The 24141-nt window shown below is 47.6% G+C and overlaps 1 protein-coding gene across 1 annotated transcript; it reads right to left on the reverse strand.

Moving 5' to 3' along the window:
- Positions 1-681: 681 nt before the first annotated feature.
- Positions 682-14795, reverse strand: C5H2orf72 (chromosome 5 C2orf72 homolog). Its single transcript, XM_074190116.1, has 3 exons — positions 13883-14795; positions 8647-8757; positions 682-6755 (listed from the first exon to the last, which is right to left on the reverse strand). The coding sequence occupies exons 1-3, from the start codon at positions 14793-14795 to the stop codon at positions 6664-6666; spliced, it is 1116 nt and encodes a 371-aa protein (XP_074046217.1). The 3' UTR covers positions 682-6663.
- Between the last annotated feature and the right edge of the window lie 9346 nt (positions 14796-24141).

The raw sequence follows: 24141 nt of genomic DNA on the forward strand, positions 1-24141 counted from the left end.
ATTTCCTTCCACCTTCCCTTCCTACCTCCCTCCCCTCACCAGTGAACAGTCAGGTGAATATTGTTCATACACATTTGTGTTAACATGTTTACAGATTAGTCATTTCCAGGATGAGGAATTTGGATTAAGGAAAAAGAAAGAAAACCATGAGATAGGAAAAACATACAGAAGAGAAATTCTTAAAAAGTGAATGCAGTGTTCATTCAGATTCTGAAGGGGTTTTTTGTTTTGTTTTGTTTTTCTTCCTCTGGATGGAGATAACATTGTCCAAAGCTGGTGTCCTAGGGTTGTCCCAGCTCTCCAAACAGCTGAGAGCATCTGCGCCCATCAAGGTGGATCTGCTCACAAATGTTGTTAATGCGGACAATGTTCTCTTGGTTCTGCTCCCATTGGAGAGCAAGGGCATGTTAAAGAGCCGTTATGTTTGTAAGCCCTTTGAGGACAGTCTATTTTATTTTATTGTCCTTGTATCTCCAGGGCCTGACATAGTGCTTGAGCATACTAGGTCCGACTTGTTGAGTGAATTTTGTGATTTCTCTAAATTTCTGCCCTACTTCTTTTTTCTTTTCTTTTTTTTTTAAGGTTTTTGCAAGGCAAATGAGGTTAAGTGGCTTACCCAAGGCCACACAGCTAGGTCATTATTAAGTGTCTGAGACCGGATTTGAACCCAGGTACTCCTGACTCCAGGGCCCGTGCTCTATCCACTATGTCACCTAGCCACCCCTGGGCCTTCACTTCTTAAAACATACATTTACCAAATTTCTCGTATCTCAGCTGCCTCTTTCTCAAGAGTCTTTATCCTCACTCCCTAGCCTTTGATGACTACTGACTGACCCAGCACACTCTGAATTGGGAGATGAATCCAGGAGGACTGCAAATTGCACCCATTTCTTCTGTACAACCCAGCAACAGTATTTATCAAACACACACGACCAGAACCCAGGCTCCCTTGCCCTGGGTGAGCCCCAGGAGGTGGGGAGGGAATAGTCACGGTATTCCCCTTTGAAATCCATCTCTCTACAATTACTCTTCTATTCTATGGCACCCATGGGAGTACAAGACAAGGAGCTCACTCATCTTTAGCTAATTCCCTCCATAATCTCACTTTCTTTCCACCATCCAATTCTGTCTACACTGATAGACATTCCATCTCTCACCCTGGGGCCTTTGCCCAGACTATTCTCCCTGCCTGGAATATTTTCCTTCCTCTGCCTCTTGGGATCTCTTACTTCTTCACTGAATGTACCATGGCCTCCCACACCCATCCCTCCTTGTTAGAGTTGTTCTAACCCAATGAATATATTTGCTGTCTCCAAGGAGCATTTACTCATCTGCCCATGGGTTATTTCTCCCTGAGGTGAATGTAAGCTCCTTGAGGGCAGGGACTGTTTCAATCAGGTTTTTCTATTCCCATGCTTTCACATACATTTCCTGGACAGATAGCTAGCAGGTGCTTCATAGATGCTTGCTAAATGGAGTAGGCTACATAGTCAAGCCATACATCTATGCCTACCGTCTTCCAGGGAATGCAAAGAGAGGCAAGAGACCTACCATTGGCAAAACAAGGCCAAAAAACCCTTCTCCTCAACATTTCTGCCCCATTGTGATTTCAATGGTCTATTGAATGCTCAGTGATCAATGCCTTCTCCCACATAAGCTCTGCACCTTCCCTCCAAGTATTACCTTGGAGAGCTACCTAGAGGGTCACTGAGAGGTAGGAATGACCTTGGGTAAGTTATTTAACCTCAATGGGTATTCCTTATCTGTTAAAAGGCAGTGCCATGGGGCAGCTAGGTGGTGCAGTGGATAAAGCACTGGCCCTGGAGTCAGGAGTACCTGGGTTCAAATCCAGTCTCAGACATTTAATAATTACCTAGCTGTGTGGCCTTGGGTAAGCCACTTAACCTCATTTGCCTTGCAAAAACCTAAAAAATAAATTCAAATAAAAAATAAAAAAGGCAGTGCCAGGCTAGGGGGCATCTGAAGTCCCTTCCAGCTCTCCCCTCTCCCCTCCAATCTCTCCACTGAAGATAGTTCCTTTGGCTCTACCCTAGATGTAGAATTTTCCTCCCCTCCCCTTACCTCTAACTCGTGACTTCATGTCCCAGCTAAAATCTCACCTCTTGGAAGAAGCCCTTCCTGATTCATTTTAATGCTGGTGATTTTCCTCTGCTGATGGACTCCAGTGGATCCTGCCTTTATCATTTGTTGTCTCCTCCATCAGCACAGGTTGTGCGGGTGTGTTTGTGTATTGTATGTTATCACGTGACTGGTATGTAGTAGGCACTTAATAAATGCTTGACTTGACTATGGTTCTAGATTAAGTGACTTGCCCAGGGACACACAGCCAAGATGTGTCACAGACAGACTTGAACCAGAGTCCTCCTGGCTCTGAAGTTGGCTCTCCAACTGCTATATAGCATTGCCATTCTACTGCAATGAAGAACAGATGTCTCTGACAATAAAAAATAAGGTATTAGCTGATTTTTATTAAATAAGGTTGTTACTTTATGTTGCAAAAAGTTAAATATTGCTATATCAAAACCATGAAGTAAAGAAATAATGTCCCCGGAGCTTCCTAGAAGACCCTCCCAAAGCCCAGCTTGAGGACCCCTCAGGTGGTCTAGGAATTCCTCCTGTGTTTAAAGATCTCAGAAATGGTCAGTCCCACAAAGAAAGCGGCTTCCAGGTCAAACAACCATCTCTTCAGGAAAAAAATGGGCACACCTTCTTATTTATTGTTTGTAAAAAAGGCTCAAGGGCAGGAAGGTTGTTATGAGCCAGTTGGCCCTCTGGAGTGGGAAATGTGGATAGTCAGGAAAGGAATAGCTTATCTCTCTCTTTTTTTTTTTAGGTTTTTGCAAGGCAAATGGAGTTAAGTGGCTTGCCCAAGGCCACACAGCTCATTATTAAGTGTCTGAGGCCGGATTTGAACCCAGGTACCCCTGACTCCAGGGCCGGTGCTTTATCCACTGTGCCACCTAGCCACCCCTAGCTTATCTCTCTTATACTGAATTATTGTTAGTTCCCAAAGTCTCATAACTCACCAATAGCTCTAGGATGCAGGTGCTATCACCTCCCTCCACCAGCACTTTGCAGATGAGGAAATAGAGGCTCCAGAAAGCTGAAAGACTAGTCTAGGCTCACAAAGATAAGGAATGGCTCCCCAGGAGGGAGGAAGAATATACTGGGAAATGACAGGGATAGAATCTAGATATGTGATTTCATTGGTGTAGGGAACCCCCAGCTAGGAAACTGCTTACAGCCAACTTGGTAAGTAGGCAGGTCAGCACCCATTCTACATCTTTTCTTATTGTTTTCTGAGACATCAAGTGACTTGCCTAAGGTCACAGAGCTTGTATGGGTCAAAAGTTGATCTTGAACTTGGGTTTCCATGGTTCTGAAGCCAGTTCTCCATCCAGTGTTCCCTTGCTTCTCGTCAGAGATGAAGACAATAAAAAAAACATATCAGCCACAAAAATTAACACAAAAAACCCCACCAGAATCATTTTCATTCAAGTCATTTTTATGTTTGGAGAAATAGCTTAGTCTCTAAGCCTGTCCTGGTGTACATTCTTCCCCTTGAGATGCTTTAAGAGGTGGAAGTTGGCATTTTATTTGCCAAAGGGGAAACACAGAGTATAGAAAAGGCTTGGCAGCAGTTGTACATCCTTCTATCAGACTGTGTCTCCTTGGAAAGGAATCAAGACTTGAATTTGGATTCTTGCCCATCTCTCTTCTAGATTGGGAGAGTGAGGTGGAGAAGAGCTAATTTCCCTGGGGGAAAGAATAAATAGTTCACTTAGCTCTTTATAAAAAGTTGGCTCTGATTCCTGGATAGTAAGGGGAAGATTCTGTCACTCAGAACAATGAATGAATGGCCTCAAGTGGTAGCTCTGAACCCCACCAAAAACTAAGATCTGGAATGATTCCTATTTTCAGTTATCCCCAACCACTAATCTCCTCCTCATTCAGTATGCTTGATGGGGAGTTCAGCTTGAAAGTCCAATATTTCCAGATGGTGGGCCACAGAATGGAATTCTCTCTTCTCACAAGGCTGCAGTCATTTCCTTTCTGGGCTCTCAGTACAACCCCATCCTGACTCCCAAGCTCAGGTTGTTCCCAGCCAAATTCCATGTTTCATTCAGAACTGCTCCAGGAGAAGAATCTGGGAACTGGGACCCCCAGAAGTCTTGCCTTCAGTTTCTTTTCTATGAAGCATTCTAAGAAGTCATCACAGTCATGATATTGGCCATGGAGAAGAGGTGAGAAGACCACAGAGTTGGATAGCTCTGGGCTAGAAGCAGATCCCAGAGGGCCCAATTTTTCCATTTACCACTCAGGTCAGTGAGGCAGAGTTCCTTTCCGATCACTAACCCAGTCTCACCACACTGGTGAAAGGTATATAGGTGGCATCCCCCTTCCACTTGGCATGGGGACAGACTGGAGCATAGAACAGGGAAGAGCCTATTGCTAAGTGGGGTCTGTAAGTTCAGAACGTTGCTATCAAACTTGATTTGATGGACTAGTTTTGATGAACCTGCTTTATCTCTCTTTTTTCTCTGTTTTGCTATAATGGGGGATCTGACACTTGTACAGACTATCAGCTTTTTTGGCCAATATAACCTCTCCACATGGAAGGGCATTTAGGAAACTTGCCTCCTGGAGAATTGTAATTATATGAATGGGATGTTTCCTGGAAGTAGGAATAGATGGTACAATTGGTTCCAGTGGTGAATCAGGCAAAGAAAGGGAAGTTTTCAACTTGTCATTGGCCAACCCCTCTTCACTACTCCTCTGCTCAAGGAGACTACACCATAAGAGGAAAAGACCTTAGGGCCTCTTCAAAGCCATGTGGCCCAAGAAACAGATCTCCATCCTTGGCCTTTTCATGTACACTTTTCAAATCTGGATGTAGATGGCAGAGACTCCTACCTTGGGAGTTTCAGAAGGTTGGGAGACTGAGTCACAGGACTCTAGGAGTTGGAATTCAGCTTGTATTCACAACCAACATAGCATTGATGCTCAGGGAACAAGGAGGAATTGGTCGTCTTCAGAAGTGACTTTGGGGCTTTGAGGAACAGGGAGCAAAAAGGATGCCAAAAAATTTAACTTGATGGGGCCAGTGTAGGAACTGATCTAATAAGGGAGGCTATGACCTGGAAACCTTTGTATATTGCTATTCCTTTGAAGTAAAAGCCCAGAGATTTTAAGTGGTTTAATAAAATTGGGGCTTAGTCATAGGTCCCTAACAATAGGCGGAAATATGTTGGTGGGGGCTCAGACCATGGAGATAGAGTAGAAATGCTCCAACCCCTCAGGAACCTTGGGACGCTGAGGGAGAGGGGTCACCTGCCTGGCTCTGGGAAAGAGCAGAGCTTCATCACAAGGCAGAGGACAGAAGTGGATTAGATGAACAGGATGTAGAAACAAAAGAAGTACTGAATTTTAGAGCCGGTAGGGCCTCTGAGATCAAACCCAAACTCATTTTACAGAGGAAACTGAAATTCAGAAATATGAGATGTCAAATATTTGTGGCAAAGTAGAGCCTTGACCCAGATCTGATGTGGAATGCAAGTTTCTTGCCATGTCTCCCTAAAGAACACTTAGAAGAAATGTGTCCTATAGTTATTTAGGAATCTATTCACTAAAAGATGAATGATATTACAGTAAGGGTAATAATATAAACACTTATAGACACTAAAAGACCATCAGAGTCTGAAGAATTCAAATCAATCATCTTAGTCCCAGGGCAAGATCATGAAATGAGCCTCCCTCATCTCTGGGCTTGGGGCTCTGCCATCAGGACAGCTCCTGGTGCTGATGGATTCTACTTCAATGTTTGTTACAAGAGAACTGGGGGTGGGGGTGGGGTAGGAAATGACTGGTACAAAAGTTGGAGGTATTAATGAAACATTAAAAAACCAAAGTAGGCGTGGACTTGAACTTCCAGTGCTTTTAAGAGACTTTTTCTTACAGAGTATTTATTGATGCTATATTGTTTTATCCTCAAGGATGCAAATGAGGAATGACAGAGGTGGAAAAGACCTTTTAAGGTCATCCGGTCCATTCCTTCCTACAGATAAGGCAACTGAGCCCTCTAGCTTTCCAGTGAGTGAATTAGTATTTGAGCCTAGTTACCCCAAATTCCAGGCTAATGTTATTTCCACTACATGACATTGGAAAGCCCATCATGCACATTAACCAACATAGAGGATTGTTATAATACTGTAGATCTACAAAGTCCTATGTCACTCTTCCCAAAGCACAGACTTCACACAATACCAATACAAGGTAGGTGTATCTTCTCCTCAATTTACAGAGTGGTAAACTGAGACACAGAGAAATGAAGTAACAGCCTTGATCACAGAGTTAGATAACTCTGGGCTAGAAGCAGATCCCAGAGGGCCCAATTTTTCCATTTGCTGCTCAGGTCAGTGAGGAATAGTTCCTTTCTGATCACTAACCCAGTCTCACCACACTGGTGAAAAGTATATAGGTGGCATCCCCCTTCCACTTGGCATGGGGACAGACTAGAACATAGAACAGGGAAGAGCCTAGCTCCAGTCTTCATGATGGGGCAGGAACAGAACCAAAAGGTCCTAAGTCCAATTAGAGCTCACAGCCTGGTCACTCCAGGATCTGGGTGGTAGTCTGGGACATCTAGGCCCCTGTTCTTCCTTCGATATCCTCACAGTGTCCATTGGGAGACAGAATTGTCAGTGCCAGCTCCTCTGAGGGTTCCTGGAAAGCATCTATAGCAAAAAGAAGGGGAGGGGGTGAGCAAGAGGAAGGAAAGGAAAAGAGATTCAAATAGGATGCAATGGGTGAGTGACCCAGTGAGTAAGTCGGGAAGGATGTGAGGGTCCAGGCTCAGGGGACTCCCAAGAGTTTCTCCTTCACTATGATGTGTGCCTTTTGTGGATGGTCTGGATTTCTTCTGCTCTAAACTAGTAAAGTTCAAGTTAAGAAACTTGAAAAAAGTGGTAGAATCACAGACTTGGCAAAGCTGGAAGGGATCTCATCCTACCTCTCACTTTAGAGGTGAGTCAACTGAGGCCAGGGAAAGGAAATGACTTGTCCAAAGTCATAAAGATAGTGATGACAGGATTTGAATCCATGACCTCTGACTCCAAATCCAGCACTCATTTCACACCATAAGAAGCAGGAGGGATCTCAAAGGTAATCTAATCTAATTGTTTCATTTTATAGAAGGAGAAACTGAGAACAAAGTAGGAAATGGATTTATCCAAGATCATTCAGGAAACTTTGGAGCCTAAATTCAGACCCATTTCTTAGACTCCAAAGTCAGTGAGCTCTGCTGCACCATATCTTATTCATCTTTGTATTCCCCACCCCCACCCCACCATGGCACCTGGTATTGGATCTTAAATCTGATAAATTCTAGTGGCAACTAATGGATGGATGGATGGATGAATGAATGGGTGAGTGACTGAGGGAAGTAGGGGGTGAATGAATCATAGGTGCATAGAGTTGGAAGGGACTTCAAAGACATCTAGTCTAAACCCTTCATTTTACAGAAGAGGAAACTGAGGCCCAGGAAGATGAAGCAATTGATCCAGACCTGGAAGGGACCTTCCCATTCAATTTATATCATTAAGAATCCTCTCTTCGGGGCAGCTAGGTGGTGCAGTGGATAGAGCACTGGCCCTGGAGTCAGGAGTACCTGAATTCAAATCTGGTCTCGGACACTTAATAATGACCTAAGCCACTTAACCCCATTTGCCTTGCAAAAACCTAAAAAAAAAAATCCTCTCTTCTAGGGCATCCTCTACCTTTGTCATTTAACTTCTGTTGGAAGCCACTCTAAGGGACAATGAGCCTGTCCTGGTAACCTGGGCCTTATTTTGGAAAGGTCTGGTGATCAGAAAGTTTTGTTCTTGACCCTTGGCTTCTTACACTTGCCCCTGGTCCTGACTTTCCAGGGTTATTTTTGAATGAGATACCAAGAAACAAAAGAGAGATGAGGTTTAGAGAAAAAGAAAGTGGGGAAATGTTAAAACCAGCATATAAATTATACTCTTGTTACTCTTGGGACCCAGTGTCCACAGAAAGCTGCCAAAGGGGAAGTTCTGGAAGACTGAATGAATAAATGAATGAATGAATGAATGAATGAATGAACTTAATCTGGGACTAATAATCAAAGCAATGCCATGCTTACTCCCAGAAATGGCAAATCAACTGTAAGTGCCTAATAAGTGCAGCTCCTTTTAACCTCCCCCCCACCCAGGATTCCTCATACCAGGCCTGTCTCCCACTGTCACCATTCCCCTGTATGTGTTCTGTCTGTAAGGGAAGGGCATGTGTGGCTCTTGTGTCTGCATCCCCCTCTCCCCCCACCCCACCTCCAATGCTTAGCATACAAAGGAGTTTAATAAAAGCCTCTTGTTCATTCATCCATTCACATTCTAAAAGAGGAAAAATGTCCAGAAAAGAGAATGGAGGCCTTCAGAGAGGTAAAAATAGAGGGACCATGGGAGTCTAGAGACAGAAGGGAGTTAGGCAAATGCCTCAAGTCAAGGGACTTGGGGAATAAGTAAAGAGGAGGTCCAGGGTAGAAGGAAAGGTCCTCTCTCTACCGTAAAGTCCAGAGATTCACCCAGTCACAGAATGGAACACACTTACCCTCAGCCGGGCTGCTACTGCTATTGGTCCGGCCCTTCCCCCTGCTCCATGATGACCAAGGAAAGCATCTTAGCAACCTCTGGAATCCCAGCCTCTCCCCCATCGTCTCTTCTGAAAGACAGAATGCACCAAGACACATGGAGTCAGACTTACAGAGAGAGAGGCACAGGATTCACCCAAGGGAGAACTGGAGTTCCCAAAGAAAGGACTTCCATGGTGCTGAGAGTCTCCTACATTTTACTTCCTTCAAAAAAAGAAGGAAAAGAAAGAAAGAGGCAGGGAAAGAAGGGAAGGAAGGAAGGAAGGAGGGAAGGAAGGAAGGAAGAAATAGAGGGAAGAAAGAAGAGGAAGAGGGCTTAACATGTGGAAGTCCTGGGAAGGTAAGCTTATAAGAGTGATACTTCAGTACACTGTAAATGTCTAAAACTTAAGAAGGGAACAATACTATATTCAGAGCTGGAAAAGGCCTTAGAAGCCTCTGAGTCCAATATTCTCATTTTACAGATGGAAATTGAGACACAGAGAGGTAAGTGACTTGTCCATAGTAAGGGCCTATGGCAAGTTTAAATCCAAGTCTTTCTGACACCAAGGGCCCATGCAGTATGTCACACTGACTCTCAAAATTAGTCACTTCTGATATCCAGTCCCCAAAGAGGAAGAAAATGAACCTTCATTATGTCATGAATGCCTTCTCAGAATAATTTTTAATTGCATAAAATACATAGGATCACAAAACCCCCCAATTACATTGAAATATAATTATCAAGATATTTATGCTTAAACCCAGGCCCCTGGTTAAGTGCCCTAGGCCTAGAGAATTATGACATTTTTGAGATGATCCTTATTAAATAATAATGGAAAACTCACCTGTGCAGTTTTTTTTAGGTTTTTGCAAGGCAAATGGGGTTAAGTGACTTGCCCAAGGCCACACAGCTAGGTCATTATTAAGTGTCTGAGATTAGATTTGAACCCAGGTCCTCCTGACTCCAGGGCTGATGCTTTATCCACTGCGACACCTAGCCGCCCCTCACCTGTGCATTTTTGCTAATTTCCCTGAACCACCTCACTTTTCTAACAGCCTCAGCTGTCTGTGTGATCTGACCAGAAAGGGGAATAAACCAAAGGCCTCAATGGTCAGCCTGAGAACTGAAAAGGACTTGTCCAAGGTCTCACATATAGGAAGTAGTAGATTTAGAATTTGAGCCCAAATTCCAACTACAGGACCAGTCAAACACAAAACCCTTGGGTGTGTATGTAGGGTTCTCATTTGGTCTCCCCACTATACTAGCCAGCCAGCCCTCAAAATTTAAGCCCTCACTCAAATCTAATTCACTTTCATGTCCTGACATCACTTCCCTGAATTTATGGCTTTCTTCAAGAACAAAGGACAAACAACAATAGAGCCCACTCTATGTTTGATGCTGAGGAAGTAGTGACACTGGGGGGGGGGGGGAATAATCCCTACCCTCAGGGAATTTACATTCCACTTGAAGATTAGGTTTGAGAGGAAACTACAGGGGTACAGGCAGCTTTCCTCTCCTGTTCCTCGCAAAGTCAGAAAAGTTTGTGGAAAGTAAAGGTTCAGTAGACTTTATTTTATTTTTTATTTTTTTTCAAGGCAATGGGTTAAGTGACTTGCCCAAGGTCACACAGCTAGGTAATTATTAAGTATCTGAAACCAGATTTGAACTCAGGTCCCTCCTGACTCCAGGGCTGGTGCTCTATCCACCTTCAGTAGATTTTAGAGGGAAGAAAGGGATGCTCTGAGTTTAGATGAAGGGGAGAAATGTACAGAAGCTTATCTGTATTGGTAAAAGGCAATTCTATACTATTATTATAAAATAGCTAATATTTATATAGCGCTTACTACGCACTTTGAAGTTTCCAAAGCACTTTGAAATTATTATCATAAAAACCTTGGGAGGATGTCCTTTTACAGATGAAGAAACTGAGTTAAGTGACTTGTCCAGGGTCACAGAGCTAGGATGTGTCTGAGCCTGAGTGTCTCTGACTTCATGCTCAGTGCTTCACCCACCTAGCCTGCTCACTGAGGTAAGGGTGCATCTGGGTCTCCGGCCAAGTCATTGATAGACAGCTAGGGCCAAACTCAGGTTGCTAGGATCCTTCACTAGCATCCTTTTGCCAAGTGACCAGGAACGATTACTGACTATTTGGGGGGTTCAACCATTCAACTGTGGAAGTTCTGGATCTATACACTCAATGAGCCCCATATCGCTCCATCTCTTCTAGAAGAAGAGAAGGAGACAATCAAATGCTTTGCTTTGAGAGAGGACTTAGGTGGGTCACAGGCTCAGATGATGGAGGATGCCCCCACAGGCAGACCAAAGAGGCCCCAGGAAGATTATGCAAGGGCCACCTCCCTATGCCCATCCCAGGAAATCACCCTTGAAGCTGACCTCTCCAAACCCCTGCTTGCTCACCAGGCCTGTGTCTCACAGAATCCCAGGATCTCCAAGTCAGAAAGGACCTCAGTTAGTCCAGCTGTGTCAAAGAATGCCCAGACAACATAGGACAAGCAACCAGGCAACCAGGTAACTACTACTATCAGTGTGAGCCAGGCTCTGTTTCCCCTGACAGCTGACTCCAATCTGCAAAAGCACAAACTGGAGGGGAGTTCTACATTGAGTCTACAATAGTCCCCATTTTGACTAGGGGCAAAAGTAACCTTTTGGCCCCTAGTCTCAGGTGGAGATGGACCAAGGTCATACCCATCACAAGCCATCAAAAGAAGATCTGGAATTTGGGCTTCCATGGCTCTAGCACCAGCACGCTCAACAAGATGCTCCAGGCCACCCTCAGCATTCTCTTTTCTGGGTTAAAGCAGCCACCCTCTTCAACTGATCTCATAGTGCATGAATTTTACCTAGTGTTCCTTCCATCTCAGATGCCTCTGCAGCCCACATGCTCCCTGGACCTTCCAAATCCCAGATTTGAAAATCCAAGACTCTGGACATTTTAGCATGGTGAAGGGGGCAGACTTCAAATTCCCTCAAGCACTGACCAAGATGTCTGCCCTCTCCAGCTGTCTCAGTCCCAGAAGGATAAAAAGGAGAGCCTCATCTAGGCCCAGCCCTTCAATTTACATAGAAGACAGTTGAGGTCCAGAGAGTCTAAGAGAATAGACATGATTAAGAGCCTTCCTAGCTCCCAGAGACCTTAAATCTAATCCCCTCTTTTGTTTAAAGGCTAGTAAACTAAGATCTAGATAAGTTAAAAGACAGGATAACTGTAGCCCTGAAAGGGAGTTCAGAGTCCATCTAACTCAATTCTCTCAGCTTACAAAGGAGGAAACTGAGGCTGAGGGAGGGGAAGGGATCTGTCCAAGATCGCACAGGTAGTAAATGACAGGGCTGGATTCGAACTCTGGTTAACTGACTGGGGAACTTGGGTTTCTTTCTTATAGTATGCAGAGCAGTACTCATTTCCTGAAAAACCTCTCATCTGCTCCCATTTCAGCTTCCTCCCCCAGGAAAATCAGGGTCATCCGGGTGACTCAGCCACTGGGGCCTCTGGAGGTTGTGGCTGATGTCCCCCACCTCCCCTTCCTCCCCTCCCAGTCGGCATGCATTTATTCATCACCTGCTCTCCTGGGCCAGGCACCCTTGGAAGACTCATTAGAGGAGTGTTAGAGGAGCCTGGCTGGTCCCTGAGCTTCCTTCTCAGCTCCCGTCCCTGCGCCCCAGCGAGCCCCAGTTAAATCCCCGGGGTTTAGCTTCCAGCCCGGGGAAAGCCCTCGCCCACGGAGACTTCCCAAGTTTTCCTGCTCTGCTCCCTGTTCAGCTGAGTCCTCTAGCCCCGGCCCGGGCCAGGGCTTCTGAATCGGGAGCTGGGCAGGACCTTGGAGAGAGAGATCGTCTAGTCCAGTCCCCCAGCAGATAAGAGCATGGAGATGGAGACGGGCCCCATCTACACCGGGATGAAGGGGCCGCGGAGATTTGAATCTTGGATCCTTGGCTGGACGGGACCTCACAAATCATCTGATCTAGCCCCCCCCCCATTTTATAGAAGGGGAAATCGAGGCCCAGAGATGGGAAAGGACTTAGCCAAGGTCACAGAGCAAGTGACAGAACAAAGTCTAGAATGCCAGGGTTCGTCTCTTTTCACTATGTCCATGTTTCTTGACTGTCCCTCTCTGCGGGCCCCAATACACAAACACACACACACACAGGGAGAGAGAGAGAGAGAGAGAGACCTTGTTTGTCTCCTGGGCAGGGGGGCAGATTTTTCCAAAAAGAAGCAGAGATTTGACAGGGCCAGGCGCTTGCCCTCCACATACACAATCACCCCCCACCCCGAAATAGTCTGTCGCCCAGAAAGCCTGCGGGCCTCCAGTCCAGGAGGATAGGGAATGAACTGGAGGAGGAAGTAGGGGAGAGAACAGTCCCAGGGAGGGATCCCCCAGCTCCTGGGGCCCCGGGAAGGGCATGAGTGATGCATGGGGGCCCGCGGTGCTGTCCACTCAGAGCCAAAGGATGGGGTCCAGGGCTGAGTCCTGGGCCACATCCCTCTCATTCCCCAGGGTTTGACTCTCTCTGGGCCTTGGTTTCCCTTTCTGTAAAACCAGGGGTGGGGTGGGGGGATGCCTGCGGCTTTCTACCTGGGTGACCTTGGGCCAGTCGACTCCTGGTCTCTGCTGTAGGGGGGCCAAGTTGGCCCCGGGACTGCCTGCCTTCGCCCCCCGACCCCAGCCCGGGCTGACCTGGCCCTCGGCCCCCCACCGGCCCCGGCCCCGCTGACCTGCCCCCCCGGCCCTCGCTGACCTGCCCTTGCCCCGGCCCCGGCCCCGGCCCCGGCCCCGGCCCCGGCCCCGCTGACCTGCCCTTGCCCCGGCCCCGGCCCCGCTGACCTGCCCCAGCCCCGGCCCCGGCCCCGGCCCCGCTGACCTGGCCCCCGGCCCCCGGCCCCGCTGACCTGGCCCCCGGCCCCCGGCCCTCGCTGACCTGCCCTTGCCCCGGCCCCGGCCCCGGCCCCGGCCCCGGCCCCGGCCCCGCTGACCTGCCCTTGCCCCGGCCCCGGCCCCGGCCCCCGCTGACCTGCCCCCCCGGCCCCGGCCCCGCTGACCTGCCCCAGCCCCGGCCCCGGCCCCGGCCCCGCTGACCTGGCCCCCGGCTCCCGGCCCCGCTGACCTGGCCCCCGGCCCCGGCCCCGCTGACCTGCCCTTGCCCCGGCCCCGCTGACCTGCCCCAGCCCCGGCCCCGGCCCCGGCCCCGCTGACCTGGCCGCTGGCCGGCGGCTGCCCGCAGGGCCCGGCAGGCCGCGCTCTGCACGTCGGCGGCGGCGGCGGGCCGGGCCGCGCAGTAGGAGGCCGCCTGCACCGGGCCGCCCAGCGCGCGGCCGAAGACGGAGCCCAGCAGCGCCTCGAGCCGCCGCCGGGGCTCCGGGGCGCGTCCCCCCTCCGCGCCGGGCGCCTCGCCGCGGCCGCCGCCGGGCTCCTCCAGCAGCACCCCGACCAGCGCGGCGCGGGGCTCCCGGGGCCGGGGCCGCCTCCGGGCGCGCACGTCCCGCAGGATCTCCCGCAGGCGCCGGCGCGACTCGGGGGCCCGCAGCGAGGCTTCGCGGCAGAGCACGAACACGAGCGGGGAGCGGATGGCCCGCCCGGGGGGCCCGGGCCGGGGGGCGGCCGCCGCCTCCTGCGGGCCCCGGGGGCCCGCCCGGCCGGGCTGCCGGCCTCCCTCCTCCTCCTCCTCCCGCGGCGGCGGCTCGGGGAAGACGTGGCGGGCGAAGTCCCGCAGGAGGCGGCGGCTCTGCTCGCGGTCCCACAGCTCGGCCACCAGCAGCGCCCCGCCGCGGCCCCCCGCGCCCTCCAGCAGGGCCCGCAGCTGCTCCCCGGGCCCGGGCCCCGCCGCGCCCCGCTCCTCCATGGCCAGCCCGCCGCCCCGGCCGCGGGCTCTGGCCCCTCCTGGGCCGGGCCTGGGGGTGCCCGCCCCGGACACGCCCCCCGCGGCCCGCGGCCCCCTCCGGACCAGGGGCTCACGTGCCAGCCCGCCCCGCTTTGCTGCGGCTCCGGGCCCCGGCCTGGAGGCGGGGGGAGGGGGGCCAACCTGGCCAGCCCAGCCCCGCAGCAGGATGAAGGGTCCGAGGGCCCCGCTGGGGGCCGCGCCGCCGCGCCTTCCCACAGGCTCATTCATTCATCCCCCGCCCAGGCACGGGGATCTGGCCCCAGATTCCCTGGAACCCCCTGGGGCTGGCTACCGCTGGGGGACCTGGCCTACCTGGGCCCGGGGACAGTCACCTCCCCGCCCCGGCTCAGTTTCCTCCTCTGCAAAATGAGAGCGCAGGGGAGCAGGGTGGCACGTGGGGGGAGAACTGGATGGTCGCTTCCAGGGGACAGGGCACCCCGACATCACAGCGGCATCAGAAGCGAGCCTCCCGCTCCTCCGCCCAGCCCCCACCTCTTCAGTTCACAGTCTGTGTCCGAACCCCTTAGCCCTTCCACCCCACCCCCACCCTTGCTCCAAAGGTAGGGAAAGGGTGAGGGAATGGCCCCTTGGCTTTGAAGGAAGAGTCAAGCCCAAAGAATGAGAGCCCTCCCTGGGTTGGGGCTGCCCTTCAGGGCCTCCTGGCACCTGGATGAGGGGGGCATAGCAACTTCAGCTTTTCTCGCCAACCTTTGTCTCCTTTGCAATAGGATGTATCTTATTGTCTGTATTTCAGATCATGGTTCTGAGCAGGGGTCCAGACTGCGGCCCAAGGGACCTGGGACACAAAGGAGAAAGAAGAATCTTTCCTGAAGAATGGGACTGGGACCAGGGAGCCAGGGAGGGGCCAGGCGCAAGAAGGACCAATCTGGGTCAGGCCCCCTTGGGCCGGTCTCCTTTTATTTGGGATGGTAGATTTCTAGCCAGAGATCTTTTTTTTTGGTAAGGCAAACAGGGTTAAGTGGCTTGCCCAAGGCCACACCGCTAGGTCATTATGAAGTGTCTGAGACCAGATTTGAACCCAGGTCCTCCTGACTCCAGGGCCGGTGCTCTATCCACTGTGCCACCTAGCCACCAATGATCAAGGACCAACGGGAGGAAAGGTCTCCAAGACGCTTAGGGGCTCTGACATGAATTCATTGGCCCAGAGCTTGCATTCTATGATGGAATAAGTCAATCTATAGGCCAGTTATTAAGCATCCATTGTGTCTTAGGTGCCAGAAACACAAAATACCACCCTCACTGCCCTTAGGAATTTGCCTCTGATTGGGGAAAAAAGCCCAGCACTCTTACATTTATGCAAAATATATTTTAAAAATATATCAAGTCATTTTAGAGGGAAAGGCATTAGCAGAACCTGAATTTGGTCAGAAGATACTGTTTCCTTCCTGTGAGGCCTCAGTTTCCTCAGTGTAAAACCTGGAGGTTGGACTAGATGGTCTCCACCAATACTAGATGCCTGAAATCGTGGGGTCCAATCCTCCCAGCCCTGGATCGTCAATCCTGCAGAGGCTACAAAGCTAAACAAGGCTGTTTGGGCTGCAGTGGGTGGAGTTAGGACCACAACAAACACCGGCTTCCCCTCCCAGAGAATCTGGGGGAGGCTCCTGGCGGACCTTGGACCTTGGACCTTGGAGGGCCCTGCTCCACTGGGAGCTTCTAGCAACAGCAGGATGTTTGCTCGTTAACGGCCAAGCAGATGAAGGTTCTAAAACTATAATCTTGGTATCTTCAGAGAGTCCTCAGCCTTCACATGTCGCCTCAGTAATTTAGTAACAAAGAAGATTCCTGGGGACCTTGTTAAGTGACAAACTCAGGAAGGAGGACGGTGATCTGGATTCTGGGCGACTCGCCCTGCCAGAGACAACAAAAGACCAGCTAGGATTGTACAAGGAACACTTGGGCAACTGAAGGTTGTGCAACCTTCCTCATCTGGCCACAGGAGAGGTTAACGATTTTCCCTGGTCTCTGTTTTTTGCATGAAAGTTCAATTTTTTCCCCCTGGGTTCAGGGCGGTCATTTTCTGAAGAGGTCATCCCTTATAGGTTAGAGGTAAGGTCTTAGAGAACAAAACTTATTTCTGAGGTTTTACGGTTTTAGGTTTGACTAATCTTAGGCTAAAAATGGAATAACAAAAAGGCAGTTTATCCATGAAGCTTTATTCTCTAAGATCTTGCCTCTAACCTATAGGTGGAGACCATCAATATAATGAGCACACCGAACAGGGAGAGAGGGGAAATATTTATGTAAAAAAGAAAGAATGGGGGGAATTCTTAACCTCTGTTGTGGTCTGAAGACTGCACAATATCAAGCTTCTCAAATTGCTCCTCCAAGACTCATTCTTGTGCAATACTATCTGATAAACTGTTGTCTCTTCCTGGTGGGACCGGTCCTCCAGAATCCTGAGTATTATCCTCCTGAGTTTGTAGTTAACAAAAGGGTCTTGACTTCTCACAGCTAAGTGATCACTGACCCTGGAGTCAGGAGGACCTGGGTTCAAATTTGACCTCAGACACTTAATAATTGCAAAGTTGCATGCCTTGGGGCAAGCCACTTAACCCCATTACCTTGTAAAAACTTAAAAAAAAGAAAAAATCAGTCTTTTTTGCTAGAAATATAATTTTGAGAAACATAATCTTTTTACATTCCTCAGCCAGAACCAGAGGGTCCTTAAGGCATCCAGGGGGAGGGGCCTATTCATCCCAGGCACCTTTTCCCTGGCTGTGGGCACTGGCATCTCCAAGAGGCTGGAAGGGGAGAGAAGGCAGAGACTCTGAATGCTCCTCTGGTTGTGATTACTTAACCAGAATTCAACCTGGCACTGTTCCCTGCCCCTAATGGCATTAAAGCCAAGTAGTAGGAAAAGTCTTCCTCCTTTCCTGGGGGAAGAGGGAAACACTCCAGGATAAGTGAGAAACCCAAAGCAGGAAAAAACTTGAGCTCATCTGCTCCTCAACAAAGTCCTAGGAGGTGGATACTCTAGCTACTGGCATCATCCCCATTTTACAGAAGAGGAGACTGAAGGAACGGTCAAGTTAAGAGGCTTGTCCAGGAGAATATCAACATCTAATGTCAAAAGCAGGATTTAAACCCAAGTCTCCTGATGGAAACACACACACACACACACAAATCCATGTATGTACATATAAACATCTATACACACCCACATATTCATACATACATACATACATAGATGGACACAGATCTAGAGCTGGGAGGGGCCTCAATGGGTCATCAAATCCACCCTCTCTCCTCTCTCATTTTACAGAGCAGGAAATTGAGACTCTGAGAATGGAAGCTTCCTGCCTAAGATCTTGCAGGCAGTGACTGTCAGAGGTAAGATCTCTGTGTCCTCTCTTTCCCCTTCAAAGAGGACAGAAGACCTCAGTTCAAAACGTGCTTCTGTCACTTACTGGCTTCTCAAACTTGAGCCAGTGAGTGATCATTCTCTCATAGCCTGTTTTCTCCCCTGTGGAATGAAGGGGTCAGACCGGATGACCCCTGACATCATCTTTAGCTATAACTCTGTGATAATCAATCCATCAATCAATGAGCCTTTACTAAGTGCCTGGCACTGTTAGGCACTGAGGAGACAAAGACAAGAAACCCAAACCAGTCCCTGTCCTCAGGGAGCTTACCTTCTCTAATTCCCTTGAGAAGGGAAGATTCTATTTTCCCAAGCTCAAAATCAGGTAAATTAGTGTTGGGAACCCCGCCCCCCAAGACAAATGCCTGGCTCCAAATAAGTCCTTTAATTGAAGGAGAAATATTACAGAAACATCTATCTAGTCTTTTCCGTACAATTCAGGAAATATTTTCTCCTTCCAACACTTTGACTAACCCTTTGACTAACACTGTCCAGAAGTGGCAGCAAGAAACTTGGAGAAGGATCTGAGACTTAGAAGGCTTGCAACCCTGGAACAATTTTCTTTTGCTCCCTCCCTTCACACTGTTGTTGTTGAGTCATATCATTCAAGTCTGATTCTGAACCCTTTATGGATTTCTTGGCAAAGGTGCTGAAGAGGTTGGAAATTCCCTTCTCCAACTCATTTGATAGATGAGGAAACTGAGGCAAACAGGGGTGAAGTGATTTGCCTGGGGTCACACAGCTAGGTCATCACAAGCCCAGTATTCTAACCACTGAACCAACTAGATCCTAATTATGGTCAACATTTACATAGCTCATTACTTTATTCACTAAATAATTGGCAGTAAGTGCCAGTCTTTGGGTGCTGAGGATACAAAGTCAAGCAGTCCCTGTCCAGAGAGCTCAACTTTGATAGAAGGAGTTCAAAGATACATGAATCATTGAACAAATCACTATTTTTGTTTTTTTGCAAGGCAGCGGGGTTAAATGACTTGTACAAGGTCATACAGCTAGGTTAATTATTTAGAGTCTGAGGCTGGATCTGAACTCAGGTCTTCCTGATTCTAAGGCCAGCGCTCTATCCACCCAGCTGCCCCCTCAACAACTCATTATTAAGCACCTATTATGAACAGAGCTTCTGGTACTACAGAGGCAAGCACAAACCACAACCCTGGAGGAACTGTCACTCCAGCTATTGTGAGTGTCACAAGTGTAATAAACAATTTCAGAATATTGGCCTCAGAGGGGATTTTCAAAGCCCCAAATCTTGATTCATTTCTTTGTAAACTTTGGTTTTGAATTATGCTTTTTAATAATAAATTGGAATCAAAATCCATACCACAGCCACAGGCATCCTTATCAACCTGAGAGAGAAAATTGGGACCAGAGATTTCACCAAAGTAAGCCTAGAGGAGGTGATGCTCAGGCCCCCTCCCTTCTGCTCTTTAACCCACCCCACAGGGGGGTTTTGAAACTCTGTAGTCAGCAAACATTTGCTAAGGCTTTTCCTGGGTCCAAGGCCCCATGGGTGGGGGTGGGGGAAGTGAAAAAAGATATCATTCTAGAAGGAGAGGCTCAGCAAGATGCATTCTTTGACGTGTTGGCAGAAGGCTTCCTCCTGGGGAGGGCTGGCTCGTCCTATCCATAATCATAATAAACAACACTGGCATTTATATAGGACTTTTACAGTTTATAAATGATTATAAATTGCTTTATAAATATTTATAAATGCTTTATTTTATCCTCTGAAGAACCCTGGGAGAGAACCAGAGGCCCTGTGCTTGACACTTTACTAGCCATGTGACCCTGGGCAAGTCACTCAACCCCAATGGCCTTGCCCCTCCCTCCAAAAAAAAAGAACTCTTGGAGACAATGCTATTATTATTCTCATTTTTACAAATGTATAAACTGAGGCAGACAGCCCTAAAGTGACTTGTTGAGCTTGAATCTGAACTTAGGTCTTCCTGGCTCCAGCCTCAGCACACTATCTATCATGCCACCAGTCCCAGGGCCCAAATTTCCCTCTCCAAGACAGCCCCGGTAGGGATCAGTCTTCTGGTCTCTGCTTGAAGACCCCTAGGCTCACCACCTCCAGAGTCAGCCTATTCCTTGCACAATCTGGAAGGTAAAAGTTCATGCATGGGGGGATAGGAGTGGACCTGGGGGCAGGGTTGGTTGGAAGAAGTCTCCCCAGAGTTGGAAACTTCATCTCCGGGTCTTTCTCTGATACTACTTTCTTTCCTTTGCTCCTGTTTCTATTCTCTGGGGGCAAGAAGAAAAAAAGACAACAAATTCACCTTATAGTGAGCTTGTCCCCTGAGTCTTCCCTAGTTCCTTCTACCATCTCCTCTTTGTATGAAGTAATTTCTAGGACCCTCGTTAGCCCCCTTCTCCCCCAACCAGCCTCTTCTGCTTTCTCAGCAGATTCTTGCCTTCCTCACAAATCCAAATCCTCAATGCCCAACAGGCCGGAGCGGCTCAAGGCCAAGGTGGGGGGGGGGGGGTTCAACCAAGGCTGGGGTCCGGGTCCAGGAGGCTAATCTGGGGCTGTTATTGTCGAGTCTGAAATCCACCAAACCTGCCAAGGCCCCCCTCCCTACCCCCCACCCCCACCCCAGCCTTTAAGGCAGGTCCCAGGTAGGATTGTGATTCTAGCAGGTGCTCCATTCAGTGTCTCTCAGGTTTGCTCTGGGCAGAGGGAGAACAGAAACACCTAGAGGGGACAAGCTCTTCTCTCCTTCCCTTCCCCTCTCACACCTGTCCTGCTTCCCTCCTTCCCTATCTCCTTGGGCTCCCTCGCCCTTCTAATCTCTCCCCTCCCTTTCTTCCTTCATCTTTCTTCTTTTTCTTCTCCCTCTTCCTTCTCTTTCGCCTTTCCTCTTTCTCTTTTCCCTCACTTCTACTTTCTCCTCTCTTCCTCCCCTATTCCCTCACATTGCTTCCTCTCTCCTTTCCTCCTCTTTCTCTCTCTTTTCCTCTCTCTACCTTCTCCCTTCCTCCCTTACCTCTCCTCTCCTCTTCTGTCAATTGGGGGTACTATTGAACTAGCTTAGGGAAAATTCGAGTGGAAAATGAAAGAAAATCCAATGCACACTATTGTTTGCTACACTACCCCACCTGGTCATTACCCAAGGTGGTGTATGTGAACTTGGCCACAATGTCTTCAGATTATTATTATAGAATAAGCATTTTGTTTCTGTTTGAAGATCTTGATAAACTCTGTTTAAATAGAATTGTATATAGGATCGATACACCAGTGGCATTATGGTTGTTCAGTTGTGTCTGACTCTGCATGACTCAATGGGTCATAGTGCTTCAGTAGCACTGACCTTGGAGTCAGGAGGACAGGAGTTCAAATCCAGTCTCACTTATTAGCTATGTGACCTTGGGCAAGTAAGTCACTTGACCCTGATTGTTTTGAATCCGGGGTCATCTCCAGTCATCCTGATTCATTTCTGCCCATTGAACCCAGATGGCTCTGGAGGAGAAAGTGAGGCTAGTGACTTAGCACAGCCCCCCCCCCCCTTCAAATCCAATTTAACTGCTTGTCATGGTATCCCCTCCCTGATGTCACGGTCTTCTTTCAGAGTGAAGGACAAACATTATTATCCTCCACTGTTTCTCAAAGTTGTGTTCATCTCATTCACCACTGTTCCCTTCTCCTTTTGCCTTCAATCTTCCAACATCAGCGTCTTTCCAAAGAGTCCTACCTTCTCATTACATGGTCAAAGTATTTAAGCTTTACCTTCCATTGAATAACCTGAATTCAAATAAGTATTGGCTGACTTGATCTCTTTGCTGTCTAAGAGAAACTCTTTCTTATAAGTCTTCTCTCTTATAAGTCTCAGCTTTCCTAACTGTCCAGCACTCATAGCCAGAGATTGTTACTGGAAAAACCATAGCTTAGACCATAAAGATCTTTATCAGCAAGATGTCTTTCCTCTTTAGTATACTGTCCAGATGTGCCATATCTTTTCTCCCAAGAAGCAAGTGTCTCTCAGCTTCATGACAGTAGGCACTGTCTGCTGTCATCCTTGAAGCTAAGAATATAAAATCTGCCTCTGCTTCCATTTCTTTTTCTCTGTTTGCCAAGAAGTGATGGGACCAGTTGCCATGATTTTAGTCTTTTTTTGATGTTAAGCTTTAAGCCAACTTTTACACTTTTCTCTTTCGCCCTCAACAAAAAGCTTTCTATTCTGTCTGCCATGAGAGTAGTGTCATCTGCATTTCTGAGATTATTGATATTTCTCCCAGGAGCCTGAAGTTCAGCTTTTATTCATCCAGCCTGGCATTTCACATGATGCACTCTGCACATAAGTTAAATAATAAACAAGGTGACAAAATACAGCCTTGGAATGCTCTTTTTCCAATCTTAAACCAATCTGGTGTTCTAACTGTTGCTTCTTGACCCAAATACAAGTTCAGATGATCTGGTACTCCTCTTGAAGACTTGCTACATTTTGTTATGATTCACACATTCAATGACTTTAGTGTAGCCAGTGAAGAAGTAGAGGTTTTTCTGGAATTCTCTGGAATAATCCAATGGATTGGCAATGGAGTTTCTAGTTCCTCTGCCTCTTTGAAGACAGTTTGATCCTCGGGTAATTCCCATATATAGCTGAATCTTAACTTGCAGAATCTTGTGCATAACCTGGCTAGCATGCAAAATGAACACGATTGTTTGGTAATTTTCAGTGGCCACTAATGAATTTTCCAAATTTGCTGATATGTCAGGAAAACACTTCAACAGAATCATCTTTTAGGATTTTAAATAGCTCATCAAGCTCGGTCACCCTACTAACCTTATTGTTAGCAATGCTCAGAGCTCATCTGACTTCGCCATATCATTATGGTTATTGGTGATGTTCAGGTCTTTCTTGAATAGTTATATATATATATATATATATATATATATATATATATATATATATATATATATATATTCGTGCCACCTTTTAAAATGTAAATTTACCACCTCGATGCCATTTCTGGTGGCAACTTCAAACTACTTCCGGAAAGACAAGCAGATCCTGTGTGACTTTGGGCAAATCACATCACCTCCCTGGACCTCAAGTTTTTTCACCTGTAAGTTGAACAGATCAATCTTTGATCCTATGAAACCTTTTCAAGGTTCAGTTTCCCTATCTGTAAAATCTAATGACTGCTGCTCTTTATTTCTTTTTTTTTTTTGAAAGGCATGAAGGGGGGGTTAAGTGACTTGCCCAGGGTCACACAGATAGTTAATTATTAAGTTTCTGAGGCCAGATTTGAAATCAGGTCCTCCTGATTCCAGGGCTCTATCCACTCTATCCACTGTGCCACTTAGCTACCCCGCCGGCAGTTCTTAATCTTGGATTGATGCAATGAATGTTAGTTTAAAGTAGCTGATCTTCAACTTATCAATGTAATAACTAAGAGGAGCCAAGATGGATACGAGATGCAAGAAAGAATCCAGAAAAGTAAGAAAGGAGAATCAAGGGATGAGAAGTTTTCTTAAATTCTTTTTTTTTTTTAGATTTTGCAAGGCAATGGGGTTAAGTGGCTTGCCCAAGGCCACACGACTAGGTAAATACTAAGTGTCTGAGGTCAAATTTGAACCCAGGTCCTCCTGACTCCAAGGCCGGTGCTCTATCCACTGAGCCACCTAGCTACCCCTCTTAAATTCTTAGGATCCAGGACCTGATCTTTCCTAACTCCAATGCCAACATTCTTTTCACCACCTTCACATTGAAAGAGAATCTCTTAAGAATAAAAATAAACCCAGTACATCATCCCCACCATTGATTTGTTCATATTAGTTTTCCTATTTGGAATATCTTCTTGCTTCCCCATCTCTCTTCCCAACTATGCCTGGACACATTCATTCTTTAAGGCCCAGTTTGCCTACCTCTTCCATTTCTTGGTGATGATGGCTCCTTCCTCTTATCTCTGATAAAACTTGTCTGAACTAATGATTGGACTCTTAGTATACACAAACCTTTTTTGTTAGTAAATCAACAGCCACAGTTCTTTTTTCTGATGAATAAGAACTTTAGAATCTGGTTTGTAGGCTCCAAAATCCCCTGAAAAGACTAAGGTTGACAAATGTATTTCCATAGAATTCCAATTAAACATAGTAAAGAAATTTCTTTTTAAAGTCTTGTTCCCTGAGCCTATTAGTGAGACAATAGTATGAATTCCTTCCTGGCA

The sequence above is a fragment of the Macrotis lagotis genome, chromosome 5, assembly GCF_037893015.1.
Source record: "Macrotis lagotis isolate mMagLag1 chromosome 5, bilby.v1.9.chrom.fasta, whole genome shotgun sequence".
NCBI lineage: Eukaryota > Metazoa > Chordata > Mammalia > Peramelemorphia > Peramelidae > Macrotis > Macrotis lagotis.

Bases quoted from the DNA above. Each gene is read 5' to 3' on its own strand.
- C5H2orf72 (XM_074190116.1), bottom strand. From the start codon at position 14,795: ATGAATGAGCCTGTGGGAAGGCGCGGCGGCGCGGCCCCCAGCGGGGCC. The intron at 8,758-13,882 runs GTCAGCGGGGCC...TCTGTCTTTCAG, and splicing joins AGCCGCCGGCCAGCGGCCAG to AAGAGACGATGGGGGAGAGG. The intron at 6,756-8,646 runs GTAAGTGTGTTC...TTTTTGCTATAG, and splicing joins CAGTAGCAGCCCGGCTGAGG to ATGCTTTCCAGGAACCCTCA.